Below are 18,009 nucleotides of genomic sequence, written 5' to 3'. Positions count from 1 at the left end.
AAATAACTCAACTATTAATAATGTTATTATATTTTTTTATTTTTACTGACTTGACCGTAGCACAAAATTGTAATTTAAATTATTTGTTGATATGAATAACAATTATTTATTTTAAAAGTTTTATTATTCTATATTAATGTATTTTACACTATTAATATTTAATATAATATGTATATTTTTTTACAGGTACTTACAGGATAAAGATTAACCATTATATGTATATATTTTAGATTTTGAACGAAGTGATGAATGCATTGATTTTACAATATGTGTTTTTTTTTTATTATTTTAAGTTACCTACCATAACCAACATATTATTTTGTTTGAAACAATGTTTTATCCTGATATAAAAATTTGATATTAAATTTAAAATTGGTATCTTTATTTATATATTAATATTATACCTATTAAATATTTTAATAATTAATTAATTAATAATTTTTCTTTTTGATATTGATAGCAAAGTTGTTATCTCCGCAGAATAAATCAATGTTATCTCATTGGGATTAGAGCCAATCGTAGAACAGTATTTTCATTGGGTTCTCTAACAATGTACACTTTGCTTATAGGTATGCGGTTGGGCCATGGCCCGACATATTTTGAAAATTTAAAATAGGGCCGCTTCATATCGATCATTTTCTTCAACACGGTATGCCATTTTTTCCGATATTAAGATGTTGGGCCTCTTGAAATATTTCGCCCTACTAGATTTTTAGGACTTCGACGCCACTGGTTCTATTGCTAAAATCCAAAAATGAAACTTATAGTTACCTACTACTTTTAGATTCTAAGGAAAGTAGTAAATTATTGTTATATTATTGTATTGTAATGATGAATTTTTTTTTTCATGAAATGCTTAGATTTAAAGGGATATGTGGTTTCTGGTTGTGAATTATATCTAGTTGGTATTTTTTATTTTTATTTTTATTTTTTTTTTTGGAGGGGGATATCAACAATAAAAAATGCTGTGTATTTTTCAAAATAATCGAGAAAAACAAAAACCTAACCTAACCAATTACTTAAATAATATACGTATAGAAAAAAACCATTTTGTATAAAAGTAATAGGTAGCAGTGGTAGGACGAAAGTTGGTCATATAGATAGGTAGATGAAAATATGACATATTATTTTATAAATGTACAATTGACCAACGTAAAGACGATAACGTTTATATAAATTGTTTTCTGTAATATTATACTATATTATATTTGTTTTTATTTTATTATTATTATTATTATTATTATTATTATTATTATTATTATTTATCATAAATATTTTTCACCAATATAATATGATACAATATTACCTACAAAAAGCCCAAAATTCTGAATAAGATTTAGGTTAGGAACATGCTTAATAAATTCTCAACTATTGTCACATATGTACATTCACATACATAAATAATTTATCTAATACAATTAACTAGTATTAATATATATTACTTTCATAACTTTGCAGACTTCCAATCAGGCTTTTAATACGATTTTCGCATGTCAAATTAAAGTAATGTACTGTGTCTGTAATGAATTTATTAAGAAGTTCAGTTAACAAATACTTATTTATTTTTATATTGATTCATTTATGTCAACATTATTAATGACCATTTGCCTTCCATGATTACATACGATAATAATTAAAACTTCTATTTTTTTTTTTTTTTTTTTTTTGGTAAGTACATTATAGATAAATAGTATTTATTAACGTATTAAAAATATATATATTTTTTTACAGTAAGTATTATCATAGTTAGATAATTTATAGAGATAGTATTAGGACCCCATCACATTGCGAAATTTTTCCAAACGGTTTTATACACGTCGTGGTTTATACGTTACCGTTTAAACAGTCTTTTTTAAATTTACAAAGCAATAATATACATTTATAACGCGGTATGTTATAAATATTATAACAATAGGTATAAGTATAATCAAATTAATACCTAGAATAAATATAAATTTCAGTTCTGGATAAAATTATTTAAAGTGTTATTCCTAAATATGTAATTACCCATAATCTTTTTTTATGCTTAGACGGTTAAATAAAAAAATTTTACAAACCAATGCCAAATACTCCTATAGAATATAGTTCTCATAGGTATAAATTTAAACGCACATGGCATGTTATATGTGTTTTTTATGAGGTCTTAACATAAATTATTGTATTTTATCTATTAATAATTTATTACCATGAATATTTTTAAAATATTACAGAAACGAATAGAACACGACTAAAATTATCGCATACAGTTAAATACTTAAGTGTTTAACTGTATGAAAGATTTTTTTTTTTTTTATTCAGGAGAATATATTTACAATCTATTTTTACAATAATCAGTAAGGATGATGACAAAATTTTATTTATATGACATTAAGGAGATTAGAAAAGGAAGGCCCTCAGCAGTGCCACTTGACAAGAAACTGTATGAAAGATAAAATTAAGAATTACTTTTATTATGAAGAGATTTATGAAGAAAAACATTAAGTAATGTAGGAAAAGTTCAAAGTTGAGATCATTAGAAGAAAAAGGTATAATTTAAATAAAGTCCAAAATAAAAATAACATAATAATAATGTAACATCCAAATGTATCATCATGTGTACATCTTACCTAGAGATTGTAGTGACACAAAATAGCTTAAGATATGTAGGTATTAGGTATTTATAGGGTTGCATCCAAAAACCACACACTTTTTCGGTCATTATATAACAAAATACCCCAAACTTATAGTGGTTAAAACCGCACACTATTTTTAGTGCTAACTAACGGCTTAGATAAGATGTACTGCAATAATTATTCTAACACGTTTTTAAGACTTATTGTTATTATAGTCACCACTCGTTATTATTTTATTATAGTCGGCCTTGTCTCTTGTGTATACAGTATACTGTATACATATACAGTGCTTATACCTATAGGTATTTAGCGGTTTCTTGCAGTTTTATTAAATTATTAGAATATTTTTAATTAGACATAATAATGGATTTTTAAATAATTGAGAGCAATAAAGGGGGCAAGTGCTTAATACTCGATAATTTTAAATACAGAAAATTTAGAGTATGTAATAGTGGAAATGTGGTTTGGCGGTGTTAAATGGATATCGTTTGAAGTTTTTTAAAAATGTCGGTAATAGTTTTCAGCCAATCAAATTTTAAAAATTTTACACGCCTTACATTTTTAAATTCTTTTTAATCTATTTTTATAATATTTACTTTTGAGAATATTCTTATCTATGCATATTTTTGTTTTGATACATTTTTACATTTTTTAAATTTGAATACTTGTATATACATTTTTTTTTTTAAATAAATTATAAATTATTAAGAACCTATATCTAATCTAGGTAAGTATAACTTTTTTGGGGTATAATTCCATACAACCTATATGTTATAACTTATTATAATTATTAATTAATATACCCATCAGTCCGTAACGCAAAAGAAAATAGTTATTACCTACTTCTTATTACTATATGTAATTACTACCTACTAAAAATATTTTATTTACTAAAAAATAATCCTATCCACACTTCGTTTAAGAACATGGGTACGTAACTACATAACTATCTACTTATAACATTTTTAAGATTCAACATAATATGAATGGTATTGTTATTGTATTTTACAGTAATAACTAGCAATAATAATATATAGTTCCCAATTTCATTGTTCAGAGTGACAAACTGATAAATAAAAAATGTTTACCTCTCACATTATAAATTGTAACTGTCAATATTGTACTCTATAGTCTAATTAAAAATCTAAAAAATAGATAATACCTACCTACTGGACATTGAACTTTGAAAATTACAAATCAATTATATAATTTCACTAAAAATATAATGAATAATTTATATGTTTTTTAACTTTTAAAGGTAGGCTGATTAGTGATTATTCGTTATGGCACGATTTAAGATATATGTGTTAATATATCTTGTAATTTGTATATCTTTAATAGTGCTCATTACCTAATGTTTATTCACTTATTATAATATGGTAACATTTTAACTTTATATTATGAATAGGTATAGGTATTGGTTGTTTTGTTTAAGCTATAACTTAATAGGTACTTAGAAGTTAGAATTAGTTAATAATTTTGTTATATTCATTATATTTTTTTTAAATACCTTGTAAATAAATTACTTTGAAAGTCACGTGCTCACACTTGGACACAAAAATGTTCTCATGACAGCATTTAAATTGTATGCTGTATTTTTTAAACTAAAATTTTTTTAGGTATATTGTTTTACTTTTAAGTAGTTACACATTAATGTCGGAAGGACAAATTCATTAGTCTTATTTTTTTTACAATACTTCAAGGTAATAGGTTTCCAAGTTTAACAATGTATAAGTACCTAAATTATATTATTACATAATTAAACCTATACATATATATATGTATATATAATATTAATAGATTATATAGGTAGGTACCTATTACTCAATGCTCAATATATACCTTTATTGAATATACGACAACAATTTATGATTTTAAAATAAGATCTCAAATTTTAACAATGCGTACTTAACCTGTTATATATTATTTTCTTTTTGTTGCTTACACACAAGATATTACATTTTATATGTAGGTACCTATATCGTACTTTGTCCATCATCGTCCTATTATATTATTACCTCTATTAATATTGAAAATACTACTAGCAGTGGCGTAGCCATGAATTTTGTATGGGTGGGGGGGGGGGGGGGCTAAGTCTCACAAAAAAATTCAAAAAATACCAATAACATATTTCTTTTATTTACGTTTTTTTTTTTAAATTGTATACATGTATACACATTTTTATTTATTTATTATGCCTACAGGCTCCAATCTTTTAACTGCATCCTTCTTGGCTATAGCCTACAATGGCTAAAATAAACACAGTCAATGGGGGGGGGCTATAGCCATCTTAACCCCCCTGGCTACGCCACTGACTACTAGGCATACAAACAGCGAGAGCATAAATGCAAAATAGACAGGATTTTCAGCCTACCAGGCCCCGAGTATACTGACTAATGTTTAAAATTTGAAATTAACTATAAACCGTAAAAAACGCACTGTTTATTGATTTTAACGATTGTATTATTATTATTTATAAATTAAATTTTTGTTTGCATATATGAGTACATGACCCATTTTATGTCGTTTAAAAACAGTGTTTAATGTAGGTATATAGATATTGCGTTTAACTTGTACAAGAAGTCAGAAATACGACAGACGATATTTTCATAATTGCTCCGTTTCGTATTTTATTCATAAAACGGATTCGTGTAGAAAATGTATGTATAGGTAGTTTGTATTTACGTAAATGATTGAACTTTATTACTTATTAATATATTTATATAATATGTAAATATAACTGTCTTTGAATTAAATGATTAAATAATATTAGGTTCTTTATACATGTTACTATATCATTATTAATTAATCATTATATGCGATGTATATTACGAGTATATAGCTTAACAAACGACAGGATCAACTGGATCAAGTGACCACGCCGCCGGGTCTATGATATATGCTTTTAAACACTTACCTAGTTTTCACTCCAAAACCTACACTGTACTCAGGTGGTTTTTCAAATCAAATCGACTATCGAGAGATGTTTTCGATTTAATTATTCAAGTAATAAGTGACTACGTCAATCTCCAAATATTATTATGGTAGGTATACTTTTATGACTACATATCAGAGATATAACATTTAAACTAAAGTTGTTTCTATGAAACACTGCAATGACACTTAAACTTAATGTTGCTAAACGCATTGTGTCTACAATTAATAGTTAGTTATATAGACTATTACCGATGATGACTGACTTGTTACTTGCCAGACACTCAAACACGGTCGACGACTTTAAATTGCTTACATACGATAAGGCATATTGGACACGTGACGGCCTAAAGCCACTCAATCCGCCATAAGCTGTTCAGGTATAAAATTACACTATTTTGATGACTGACAAGGGTTATAAGGTGCGAGATGCAATACACGCAAATCTAAATAATCTAATATAATAAAAACGACAATTTCCACGGAGAGACAGAAACTTAAACAAGCAACTATATATTATAATAATTCAATTCGATAAAGATAATATTGCAGTAGTTTGATTTAGTATCTATTTGATAATTAAACCAACTTATTTTATTATTATGTTTACTGAAATTAAGTAAACAGATTAAAAACTGTGCTGGCTATTACAGCTAACCTATTATAACGCAAGTATATTAGTATGTTTATTTTGTTAAGTGTTTTGTGATTGTGCCTCTCATTTATTGTAATTTTGTACACAGTTATTAATTCTATTTATGTTATATTCAAACTTTCAAACATGAATCTAATATTTTTATATTTTAATGTTTTTAGAGTCAACTTTTTCATTGAATATAGTTGTTTTACGAAAATGTATTTTAATGTTTTCTTATTCAATTATTTTTCAAATACAAGACTATATAAGGTATAAGAATAAGACGCGATTATAATTCAGAATTCAGATGTATTAATTTTTCTAAATATACAAATCAAACTAGTTATGTTCAAAAAAATTACACTGAATTAAAAACGGTACGTGAATAAAATTTAAATTATATAACTAACATTGTAAAGCTTTGCAGGATAAAAGAAAACCAATTGATGGCGGTGATAATGCGCGGGTGGTATAGTAAGCTATATGTTTAGTTTTTATTTATTTTTAGGAATAATATTTTATTTATTTATTTAGTTTATTAAACTACAATTATTGTTACATACATGTTATTACGTTTAACTAATTTAACTTTTTAAGATTTTTTTTTTTTTAATTTTAACTAGTATCGGGGAGTTATCGTTGATTCATGGTCCTATATATTCGATGCAAGCTCAGAAATCTTGATGAAATCAATTATTCTTTTTTCTTGTCCGTAGCCGAATGCTTCTTTGGGTGAGGTACTGAGGTGGTGTTTATATTTTACTGTTTTCAGGCGTTTGATCTCCTTACACGTTAAGTGGGAATGTGTGTGTCCAATATACGTACTCTGGTAACTATGATTACTTGGTGGGTAGTTTTATTTGATTGAGTTTATTGTTATTGTTGGTTTGTTTTTCCCCAAAATAATATTATTTACTGTAATTTACAACAATTAGCTAGAAGTAGTATAGTATTAACTATTAATATAGATATAGTATAATCAGTGCCGCAACTAGGCTTTGTGGGGCCCTAGTGCAAATTTTACTGTGGGGGCCCACTCTTAAAGGGATTTTGTGATAACTTAATTTTATTACCGTAATAATTTATATTTATAATTTTTCTAAATATTCTTGTTTTTTAAACATTAAATCTTCATTATTGTAGAGTATGCATTAATAAATTACTTACTTTTGTGATTTCAACTTAATTTTTAAGCATTAATACTGTAATGACTAATGAATGTCATAAATTGTTATCATAAAAATATTAAATATTTTAACAAGTAAATAAAATATTATAAAACTTCTTATAAGATGTGTCTTTTTACACACATTCACAATATAAGCTAAATATTAAATACTAAATATGAACAACCTTCCTGACAGAAAAAACATATTTAAAATTATTATTTATAAGAATTATTATTATTATTTATTCTTATTAGTTATTTATAGATTGGTAAATGACTACATAAATTGTGTAAAAACCGCTTAATTCTATACATTTTTGTGTCCCTCAATGACAAACCAGGAATACTTATACAGTTATACCTTTCACAATCACTTGCACAGAACTAACTATATAAAAAATGCACCTTTAAATAGATCCACTAAATTAGCTAATGATATCCAGATTAATTTTTTAAAACTTTCACACTATTGAATCTTTTTGTGACTATATTACTAAATATTATCAATAGTCACATTTTTTTTCTATTTTTCAAATTATTGTAAATAATATTGATATTAGTAAACATAAAAGTATAAAATAATTTAATACACAAAAAACAAAATTTACTTGAAAATATTATTCATTTTAAATTACAAATTAATAAATAATTGTTATTTTAAAAAGTTATTTTTTCGAGCTTTTTTGTTGGCGAAATTGTCAATTATACTTGATTTATATTCAAATCTTGAGTTCTGTTACGTTCAATATTTAGTATACTAATATTTGTAAGTCTTTCTTGTGCCATAGAGTTCCTCAAATAATTTTTAATAATTTTGAGCTTGAAAAAAGAACGTTCTGCTGATGCTATTTTTTTTTTTTATACTGTGACGGATAATGATGTAAAAATTACACAAGCAGTTGAAACATCTTTGTACAGAGATCCTAAATCATTTTCTAAAATGCATTTTGCTAGTTCTTTAATACTTTTGATTTTTGAGAGTGAATCAGTTAATATTTCTTTTATTGATAATACTTGTCTTGTAAAATCTGAACTTATATCTTTATACAAATATATAATATTCAGTGACCTCCAGTAAACTCGGTTATCGGTGTCCCCAATAATATAATTGATACTCATATAATATTATTTTATTCTTGTAATTGTATTACTCTATGGGTTGATATAATTCCCACACATAAATATAATTATCAAACAAACATTTTTTTGTTTTTGGGGTCCCCACTTAAATGGAAAGGAGGCCTATTTGGGGGTGCTACGCACCCCTGGCCCCCCCGCTAGTTGCGGCACTGAGTATAATATAAAAGTATAGCATAATAGTATTAAATTTGTTATTTAATGTATAATCTAAATTATGTATAGGTAGAATGGTATAAATATAATACTGCCGTGTTAAATTCATTAGACGCGGACTGATATGTATTAATATCATATTTATTTTGTATAGAATACATTTATTTTTGCTGGTCTGGCGTTTGACTCGTTTTAAGGATTACCGATGACGATATCCACGTCTTGAGTTTAATACGGTACAGGGGACATTGGGAGAATTGCGGTTAGCGAAAAGATACATTATTAAATCTACAAGTCTTCATATTTGTATTAACCTTCATAATTATATTGGCAAAAATAATGTATAACATCATAAATCTCCTACAATTTCTCTTATTGCTTGGCAGTTCACTCCCATTCTCCTCTTTGTGGAATAGGCCTACATGGGGACACCACAATAAAAAAACGCGCCTCTTGCAATACCTCATGTGATATTAAACTCGACATAGATTGTCATCGTTTAATAAGCTAAGGTGGTGTGGAAATTTGCAATGCACTTACTACAGTCGCCAGTCTGCAGTAAATATGCCAAAATTACCAAACTAAATATTTACGTTTTTTTTATTAGAGAATATAATCCTATATAATTTATTATATTGTACATATAATAATACATATCAACTTAACTAACTAGTTTTTTTAAATATAGTATAATGTAAACACGATTATGTTCAAATACAAACTACAAATACTCGTGAAAATTTTGATGAATTTGAAATAAAATCACTTGAAAAATCTGTTGTAAAAGAATATAAATACAAAATAGTAGGTAAGATATTGATATTTCAAGAATTGTGTGTTGTAACTAATTACAATCATTTCCAAAAAGATTCATACTTTTTGTTTTTGAGATGATGAGAAGTTTATTATTAAAAGAATTACTTCGAGTGTTGCAAAATGTTTAACTATTATATTACCTATAACTTATAAGTAATAACTAATAATATAATATGTTGATTATTGACTATTGTCTATTATATATTTATATGTCTTGGTAGTGTATTAGAAGTTTGTACGTATGATGAATAAAAAATTTAATTTTTTAAAATTATTAGAATAAAAGCTATATATTTATATAGATATTTCATATACCTAAGTTTGTTTATTTCAAATATAAATCATGACCATGACGTAACTAGGGGTCTATTTTTTTTTTTTAAGTAGAAAAATTTTAGAACTGGATATTATTTAGTGAATAGATTTTGTATATATTAAGCATAATTTCATATTTTAGTTAAAGCAGTAACTACCTAATAACGACGATAAAGAGTTTTATATTTTAAATTTATTCGAAATTATGAATGTTCTGTATATAATTAATAAAATGACCCTCCTCCCGAAATTTGTTCCAAGTTACGGCCTTGATCGTGATAATAAATATTTTTTAAATGTGAAATGAATATATAATTTTTTAAATAAATATGTAATTATCAATGTGTTCAGTGTTGATACATATAGGTTAGGTTGGTTAGGACCTACTTAATTATCTTCTAAAATTTCATATACTCTTAATTCTAATTTTACAATTTATAAATCAGTTATTGATTTAAACCTTAAAATTCTGTAGGTAGGTACATAATTTATTATAGAACAAACGATTTGTAGGTATGTATTACTGCATATACGGATACAAATGTATAACATACCTAAATAATTTTAACAACGTGTGTTTTGGTTCTGTTACGCAAATTATCGCTCTAATTATCAAAATTCAATTGCTACCTACTTAAAAATTTAAAATGTATGTGTTTCGTGTTCCTATTAAAAGTATATAAAATGGAATAATTATGATATTTAATGGTTTACGACATGGATGAGGCGTTTTGTACAAAATTTAGGATTACAGTCCTCATCAAACAATTAACACCCACCAGTTTGACACCATATACGCCTCAACATCTGAGAAGCTAAATTTTGTAAATTTCATTAACTGATACCTATGTTTGTTTTAAAGGAAACAATTTATGTCAACTCATATAGGTGGGATTATTATACATAATTTTACAATTTTCATGAATATAATATTCACCGAAGTCTTTGAACTATACATAAAGCGTATTTTTATTATTGTTAAAGATGAAACTTGAGTAAATATTTAAATAAATAAATATTCGTGTTATTTTGTATATTTTCAACTTTTTAAATGAATAGGTATGTGGGATAGATATAGAGGCAACGCTGTAACTCCCTCCAACATTTTAGCCCTAATTGCGCCACTAGAAGCGATAGTTATGTCATTGAAGGATTCGGAAGCTGCTCGTACAAATTTCGGTTGGTCGCCTACTCGCTTATGATGGAGATCTATAAAGAGAGCTGAGAGCACGCTAGGTTTTCCAGGACATTGCCACGCAATTATGTGATCAGAGATCCTTGTTCAGACCGCTCGACATTGAAGTTCTCCGCTACAAAATCCCCCGTACCATTAGCATTACGCACTCAATAGGTATTATTCTTGCATGCAGAGGAACGTATTGAATTTATAGCCACATTGACATTGGATTAACAATAGATTATAAACGTGCGCTAGATTTTGTGTCTTGTGCAGCATTCATTTTCAACTGACCCGACATAACAATATAAGTAGGTTGGTAGGTAACTAACTTATTTGATATTTCCCTCATTATGGCATAGTACTCTCATCATAAGTACAACTAGTGAAAGGTATGCCGGGTAAAAATGATGAAGTCCGAAGTCGTATATCATTCGATTATATGATTATAAGATTAAAATATCGTTTAGTTATGTGCCTATACGACCTACCTATTTATGAGTGGTGAGTACGCACAAATGGGTTATGTGCATTTAATGCATGAAATGTACATTGTTATGTCTCAAAGTTTTAGTAGCGTAGGTACTTAGGATTTCGTCAAGGGGGGATATACATTAGCAAACATTTTATTTCCCTAAGGGGAAAGGGATAATTCACTTACCATCGACATAACAAAATATTATAAATTATAACAAATAAGTGACCAAAGGGGATCTATCCACCCGTAAATATGCCACAGTAAAGTTTGTAGTTAAGTGTAGTCGTGTAGTGTTACTACATCGAACACGCGTGGAATTCGTCTGTCAGTATAAAACCCAGATTTATCATGTTTTAATTTACCGTAATAATCATTTGCTATAATCACCATCGACCGTGAAATTTCCAGAGTTGGATCCAGTTTATAACTATCATGTGGTGCACCAGATCTGCTTTAAACTCCTTTTTGTTAATTTTTTTTTCAAATGTGATATGTTGTCAGATATTTATAGATAATATATTAAAATACATATCCTAGATAGTAGATAATTATAAACACGTATAATTTTTACAAAACATATTTATATTTTGCAAAGAAACATTTATAATATCATAAAATAGAGATTAAGAGTATGTCAAACTCATAAATATCTATAATGTTTCAGACTTTGTCTAACAAAGATATAACTCAGCAAATGTATACAGGAAAACCAGCTTTAAATTTTAACTTCTTTCAAATTATTGATTACTCCATGTATTTTCAAATTTCCATCAGCCTGTCCATAGCAGTGAGTACTTCATTATAATGTTTTCCTAAAACAAAAAAATAAATGTCAATAATTTTTAAAATTAAATGATTTGTTTTAGTTGAATTTAGATGGGTTTAATTAAAAAAATTATATAATATTAAAGTATATACAGATAAAAACATTTTGATTTAATAAATTATAACATTTAAGAATAAATAATAAATATCAAGAATCTTTGAATAGCTATTACAATATGATAGGTATACTAAGAAATTATTATGATAATTAATCGTTTAATCTTATCATATGGAATGAATTGTTCTCATTATATAAAAGCCAAAAGGTAAATAAGTAGTATACAATTATAAATTATTATTATAATACAAGTAAATTAAGTTACCTCCAGATGGGACCTTAAAATTACCGCTTATCAAACAGTCTTTAAGTTCACAGCCAGCACTGATTACAGCATCGTGACATACAATACAATTTTGAAGTACACATCTGAAATTTTCAACATTTAAAATTAAAATTATAATAATATAAATAATATATATTTTTCTTATCATTATTTAAAAGGCTGTTTTACAACTGTGATGAGTTATAATTATAATATAATATATGCTGTCTTATTTAAGCATGACTCAAGGGTTGGTATGAGCGTGGTCAATGCGTACCAACAAATACTGTACTCTGTATGGAATAAGAATGTACCTCGCTCCACAGGTGGCTTCTAGTTCTATCAGCAACCTTATCATAGTTATAAGCCAGATCTGCACGCAGAGAGCCTGTTTTAGTTTGGCACCCAGGTAAATTCTAATTAAGTACAGAATATAGTCCTATGGGCTATGAGGAATGAGGATCAATAGTTATACCTAAAAGACTTAGTTTGCATTTAACATGAAATGTAATGATGACATGGTACAATGTTGCAGATAGTGAAACGAAAGCTTACAGTATACAAATTATATTGCTAGCCACAAGACATACTCAGAATAATCTCGTTATGTACCAAGGTCTTTCAAAGGTATTTCAAAACACTAATCTTGACATTTCCGGGGTCATAAAATCTAAATGTTCCATTACCCCCCCCCCCCCATGGATCATGGACATTAGCATAAGTCTCTCACTTTCACTACTTCCCAGAAGCGAAACTATGGCCAGTAGCGAGTACATACAAAAGTGAATTTCAGTCAATCCTTGAAAGCTACCAAGACTTATACAGCATTTTACACTGATGGATCCAAAATGGAATTCGGAATAGGAGCAGCTGTTATATTCAACAATATCAAAATAATGCTGAAGTTCTCCGACTCCTGTTCAATTTATACTGCTGAAGCTCTCGCAATCTCTTACGCCCTTGATATAATAAAACAAGAACATTTTAAAAAACCTTATTATACTCAGTGATTCTCTTAGTACTTTAACCAGTATCCAAAACTTCCACCAACCTAATAGTATAGCCAGTAAAATCCACAGCCAAATAACTTTGCTTAAACTTAACGTACAGACCATCACCATGATTTAGATTCCAAGTCATATTGGAATCCTCGGAAAAAAATTAGCTGATACATATGCATCATCATCTTTCTATGAGCTCATTTCATGACATAAAACAGTCAACCCACACACATATTATGAATGAATGACACCAATTGTGGTCAACACTACAGACCAAACTTAATGAGATAAAATCAACCGTCCTTCCTAGCCAACCTTCACACTATCCAGACGACAAGAAGTAGTTATAAATCAACTCCGAATAGAACACACAATATGGCTGACCCACAAATACATCATGACAAGAATGAAACCTGACCAATGCCCTACATGGGCTACATGTGAAGAAATACTCTCAGTCAAACACATAATTTCTCACTGCCAAATCTACATGAATATTTGATCCAAATCTACAAATCACTGACAACCTCCATGAAGCACTTGGTCCTGATCCAGCCAACATGAAAACAATTTTGAAATATTTAAAAACTACCAATTTATATTATCTTATATGATATTGTACAAATTCAAAAAACATGTTAACCCTTTTTTTATCGTAATTAATTTTAAATTACCTACTAATAAATAAAAATTGAAAGCTCCAAAAATTATGAAATATTGAGATCTCAATACAACAATAGAAATAGAAATTAAAATTAGAAAGGATTATAATCTCTAGGTAAGAATCTAGTTATATGTTAACGATAAATTTTGTAAAAAATTGTCCCCCATTTATAATTCTAATCTGACATTATTGAGAGCATTAATTACCTCTCTTCAATGGTAACACCATTCATTAAAATACAATCAGTTATTCTAGTTTTTGGATTAATTGTACATCTAGAACCGATAGTGCTACTTTTAATGGACGTTTTCTCCATTATTTTAGTATTAGGCCCAACAAAACAAGTATCCTTATCAAACTGATTTGATAAGATTTCAGCTTCTGGTGAAATTTTATCTTTTTCATCTCCTAAATTTATGTTTAACTTGTGAATCTACAAACAAATAAGAAATTAAACAACATGTTAATACAATTTTTTTTGCCAATAACTTACAGTTTTATTGATTCTGCAATAGTCATACAATGTGTTTGCACGTACTCCAATATGTGAATCAATCACACAAGCATAACATTTAATAATTTCTTCAAAGTTTGATAAATTACCAAAACTGGACATGGAACGAATATTAGCTTCAATATCAGATTCTTTTGATATGTTAAATATATCAGGTTTTTCATTTTCTTCATCTTCAATACTCTTTTCATTCGGTTCAATATTTTTACAATGTTTCGATAGTTGTTTTTTCACTACAAACGGAAGTAGTTCTCCTTTAAGAGTTGAAATATTACTGAAATAAATAGTAAACAATTTAATTAACAATTATATCTATATAAGTTAAGAATAAATAAAAATAATTTAGCTTACACATCTTTTAAAAGATAATTAACCAGCCAACGTTTCATAATGTACATATGAGAATCTAATAATTTTGAGCAAAGAGTTAGATTTGAACATTTATTTAGTAATGAACTACTGATTGGCATAGTTTCTTCAAAATCTGATGCTGAAGCCATTAACAATAGTCTAGATGTTTTTGAATCATATCCAATAATATCTTTTTCTGTAACATATAATAATAATTTGAAAATCAGATATATCACATGAAAAAATAAATACAGTAATCACTAAGTTTTATAGTATTATTTCTCCTAGTTATTGATGTATTACATTTCTAACCATTTGATTTTTGAAAATCAAAGTTTTATTATTAATAATGATATTTTAATTTTAATTGTTATCTATGTATGTTGATGCAACATCAATCAAATGGTTGGTTAACACCACTTAATTAAAATAATATTAAGTTTATTCGAAGTATTTAATGAGTACTATACAAGGTGATACGTAAATATTCCAAAACAATGAAACAATTTTCTTTATACCTTTAATATAAATTTAAAATAATTTTTTTATTTTTTATTATTAATAATACCCTCAGCAACATGGGCCATTGGGTTTTAAAATAAATTAAATTTAAATTCATGCACATTAATATTTTATCATATATGCATTTTAAAATTTTGAAATGGTTAAATTAAATTGTAGATTGGCTATTTGAATATTAATAATAACACTTAATTTATTAAAACTTCGAAGAAATATAAAATAAGATTTAATAATTATACAAAGATTTGCAAAAATGATATGGTTATTGTATGGTGTTACTACATACATAATATTATTATAATAAATTATGGCTTTACCAAACTTATTCTTTGATTTAAGTCCAGGTACAGTAAAAATACATTTTTCATCCTGTGATGGTGAAAAATACAAAGATACTAAAGATGCATTATTATTTCTGTAGATATCTAAAACTTTGTGTAAATCAACATCAGTTATTAAATCACAACTAAGAATGATGACATCAGTCTGAAAATACACAAATATATATTAGAGCAAATAATTTATATAATTTAATACATATCTTTACTAATTTACTTATAATTATAAATTACTAAGATATAATCAGAGATATGTCGAAGAGAATCAGCTGTACCCCAATCTTCATCAGATGGAATTGGAACAAAACTCAAATTCATTTCGAAACCAAGATTATCTACTTCTTCTTGTATATCACTAGCATAGTTATCTGCTACTATTATTTTTGTATCTAAAACAATAATATAAAACTTCAAAAAAAAAAAAATTAAGGAAATTATTTTATCATTGACTACATAAATACCTAAATGAAGATAAAGATAGATTTTTCATTACATTTTATTAATTTATCAACTTAAATTATACAATTAGACATTAGTAGGTATTATTATTAATTTCTTTTATATTAGGGACTTAACAAGTATTTTCTTTAAGTTGATTATGGCTTTTAATAAAATGTGTCAATATTCATACATTATTACTATTAAAGTGATAAAGTGAAAGGTTAATTTATTAGCATTATGTTAAAATTTTAATGTCTAATTGGATATAGGTACTTAGTTTAGAATAATGTAGTGATCACACGTCATACAGGTAATGATTCCAAAGAGGTAGATGGATTAGGATGTGTGAAATTAATCAGCAATAAGTCTATTATTGAAGTCCAAAATTTGTTTGATTGAAATATTTTCAAGTACAAATTATTGATTTAGAGTCTACTGGTGTAAGGGTGCTTATACTGACCCTGACAGTTCACGTTTAAATATGGTTTCTATTGGTCCCTCCTACATAGGTCTACTCTTTAATTATAACGATAAGATAATGTTGTTTCCATAATTATTGTGGCAATGTGCGGACAAGGTTCAGAATGTGACAATGAACCACACTCGTATGATCATCTTATTGAATTATGTTATTAATATAAAAGTGCGTAGTTTTGAATACTATAATAGTAATACTATAAAATAGTGTATATTTATCTGGTCTGTCCAGTATATCATCTCAAATTATTAACTGTTTAATAATTATGATATTTGTCTTTGTATACATATATCCTATATAGGTAGCTAGACAGACGTCAGTAAATAGAAATAATATGTGATACTAAAACAGTACCTTTATTTTACAGATAGGTAGGTTAAGTCAATGTAAACAAGTGAGAGTACTAATAGGCTATCTACTCACCTCTGAATCCAGCATTCTCAAGCAGCTTAAGCGGATAGTATATCATTGGTTTATTGCCGACTGGCAACAGACACTTTGGTTTTGTGGCCGTCATCTCGGGTATTCGGGATCCTTTGCCGGCAGCCATGACGACCGCTTGGAATTCCAACCAATTTTGCATAGCGATTGGATACTGTCGAAGAGGGTTCTATATTATTATGAGATCAAGTTAGTTACAAGCTAGTGGCTACACAAGTCACAAAACACAATCCTCAAACTCAATTCAAATATCGATGAAGATGAAGTTACAAAAGCTGTGCAATATCACTATATCAGAGTATCAGACACTGCAACTGAGTGCGACTCGTAAAAAATTAAAAAGCAACTGGCCACTGGCGAATAGAATTCGTTGTTAGACCATTTCACTATCGGCGATCGGCCCATCAACGAGATTAATGGGTCTAGGTTTCATGTGATAATACCGCGGACTAAGATAACCGTTATCAGCCGCAAAGGGGATGACGACAACAACGATACAAGCATACAACCACAGAATATTTCATATATTATTCTGTGATACAACGTTCCAGCTGCAGTCCAGCGAAACTGCGAAAGACAGCAGTTGCTGCAGCCTGCAGTGCAGCTGCTGATGACTGGACAACGATTCCGTTCCAGCCTGCTATAAGTCAATTCAGCAGCAGCCAGTGCGGCCATGGGACT

The 18,009-nt window shown here is 27.5% G+C and overlaps 1 protein-coding gene across 1 annotated transcript; it reads right to left on the bottom strand.

Moving 5' to 3' along the window:
- Nucleotides 1–11,991: 11,991 nt before the first annotated feature.
- On the bottom strand, nucleotides 11,992–17,923 carry eIF2Bgamma (eukaryotic translation initiation factor 2B subunit gamma). The gene is made up of 8 exons (XM_015517553.2): nucleotides 17,311–17,923; nucleotides 16,203–16,357; nucleotides 15,948–16,116; nucleotides 15,109–15,304; nucleotides 14,737–15,031; nucleotides 14,450–14,676; nucleotides 12,579–12,682; nucleotides 11,992–12,242 (listed from the first exon to the last, which is right to left on the bottom strand). The coding sequence occupies exons 1-8, from the start codon at nucleotides 17,468–17,470 to the stop codon at nucleotides 12,190–12,192; spliced, it is 1,359 nt and encodes a 452-aa protein (XP_015373039.1). The 5' UTR covers nucleotides 17,471–17,923; the 3' UTR covers nucleotides 11,992–12,189.
- Nucleotides 17,924–18,009: the final 86 nt, after the last annotated feature.

The sequence above is a fragment of the Diuraphis noxia genome, unplaced genomic scaffold (genome assembly GCF_037042655.1).
Source record: "Diuraphis noxia isolate RWA-SAM2 unplaced genomic scaffold, SU_Dnox_SAM2 contig0004, whole genome shotgun sequence".
Classification (NCBI taxonomy): domain Eukaryota; kingdom Metazoa; phylum Arthropoda; class Insecta; order Hemiptera; family Aphididae; genus Diuraphis; species Diuraphis noxia.
The sequence above is the reverse complement of the archived record's forward strand: the minus strand, read 5'-3'. Positions and strand labels throughout refer to the sequence as shown.

Coding starts and splice junctions, on each gene's coding strand:
- eIF2Bgamma (XM_015517553.2), bottom strand. CDS start 17,470: ATGCAAAATTGGTTGGAATTCCAAGCGGTCGTCATGGCTGCCGGCAAA. Junction 16,358..17,310: donor TGAGAATGCTGGATTCAGAG/GTGAGTAGATAG, acceptor TTATTGTTTTAG/ATACAAAAATAATAGTAGCA. Junction 15,305..15,947: donor TAAATCAAAGAATAAGTTTG/GTAAAGCCATAA, acceptor TATATGTTACAG/AAAAAGATATTATTGGATAT.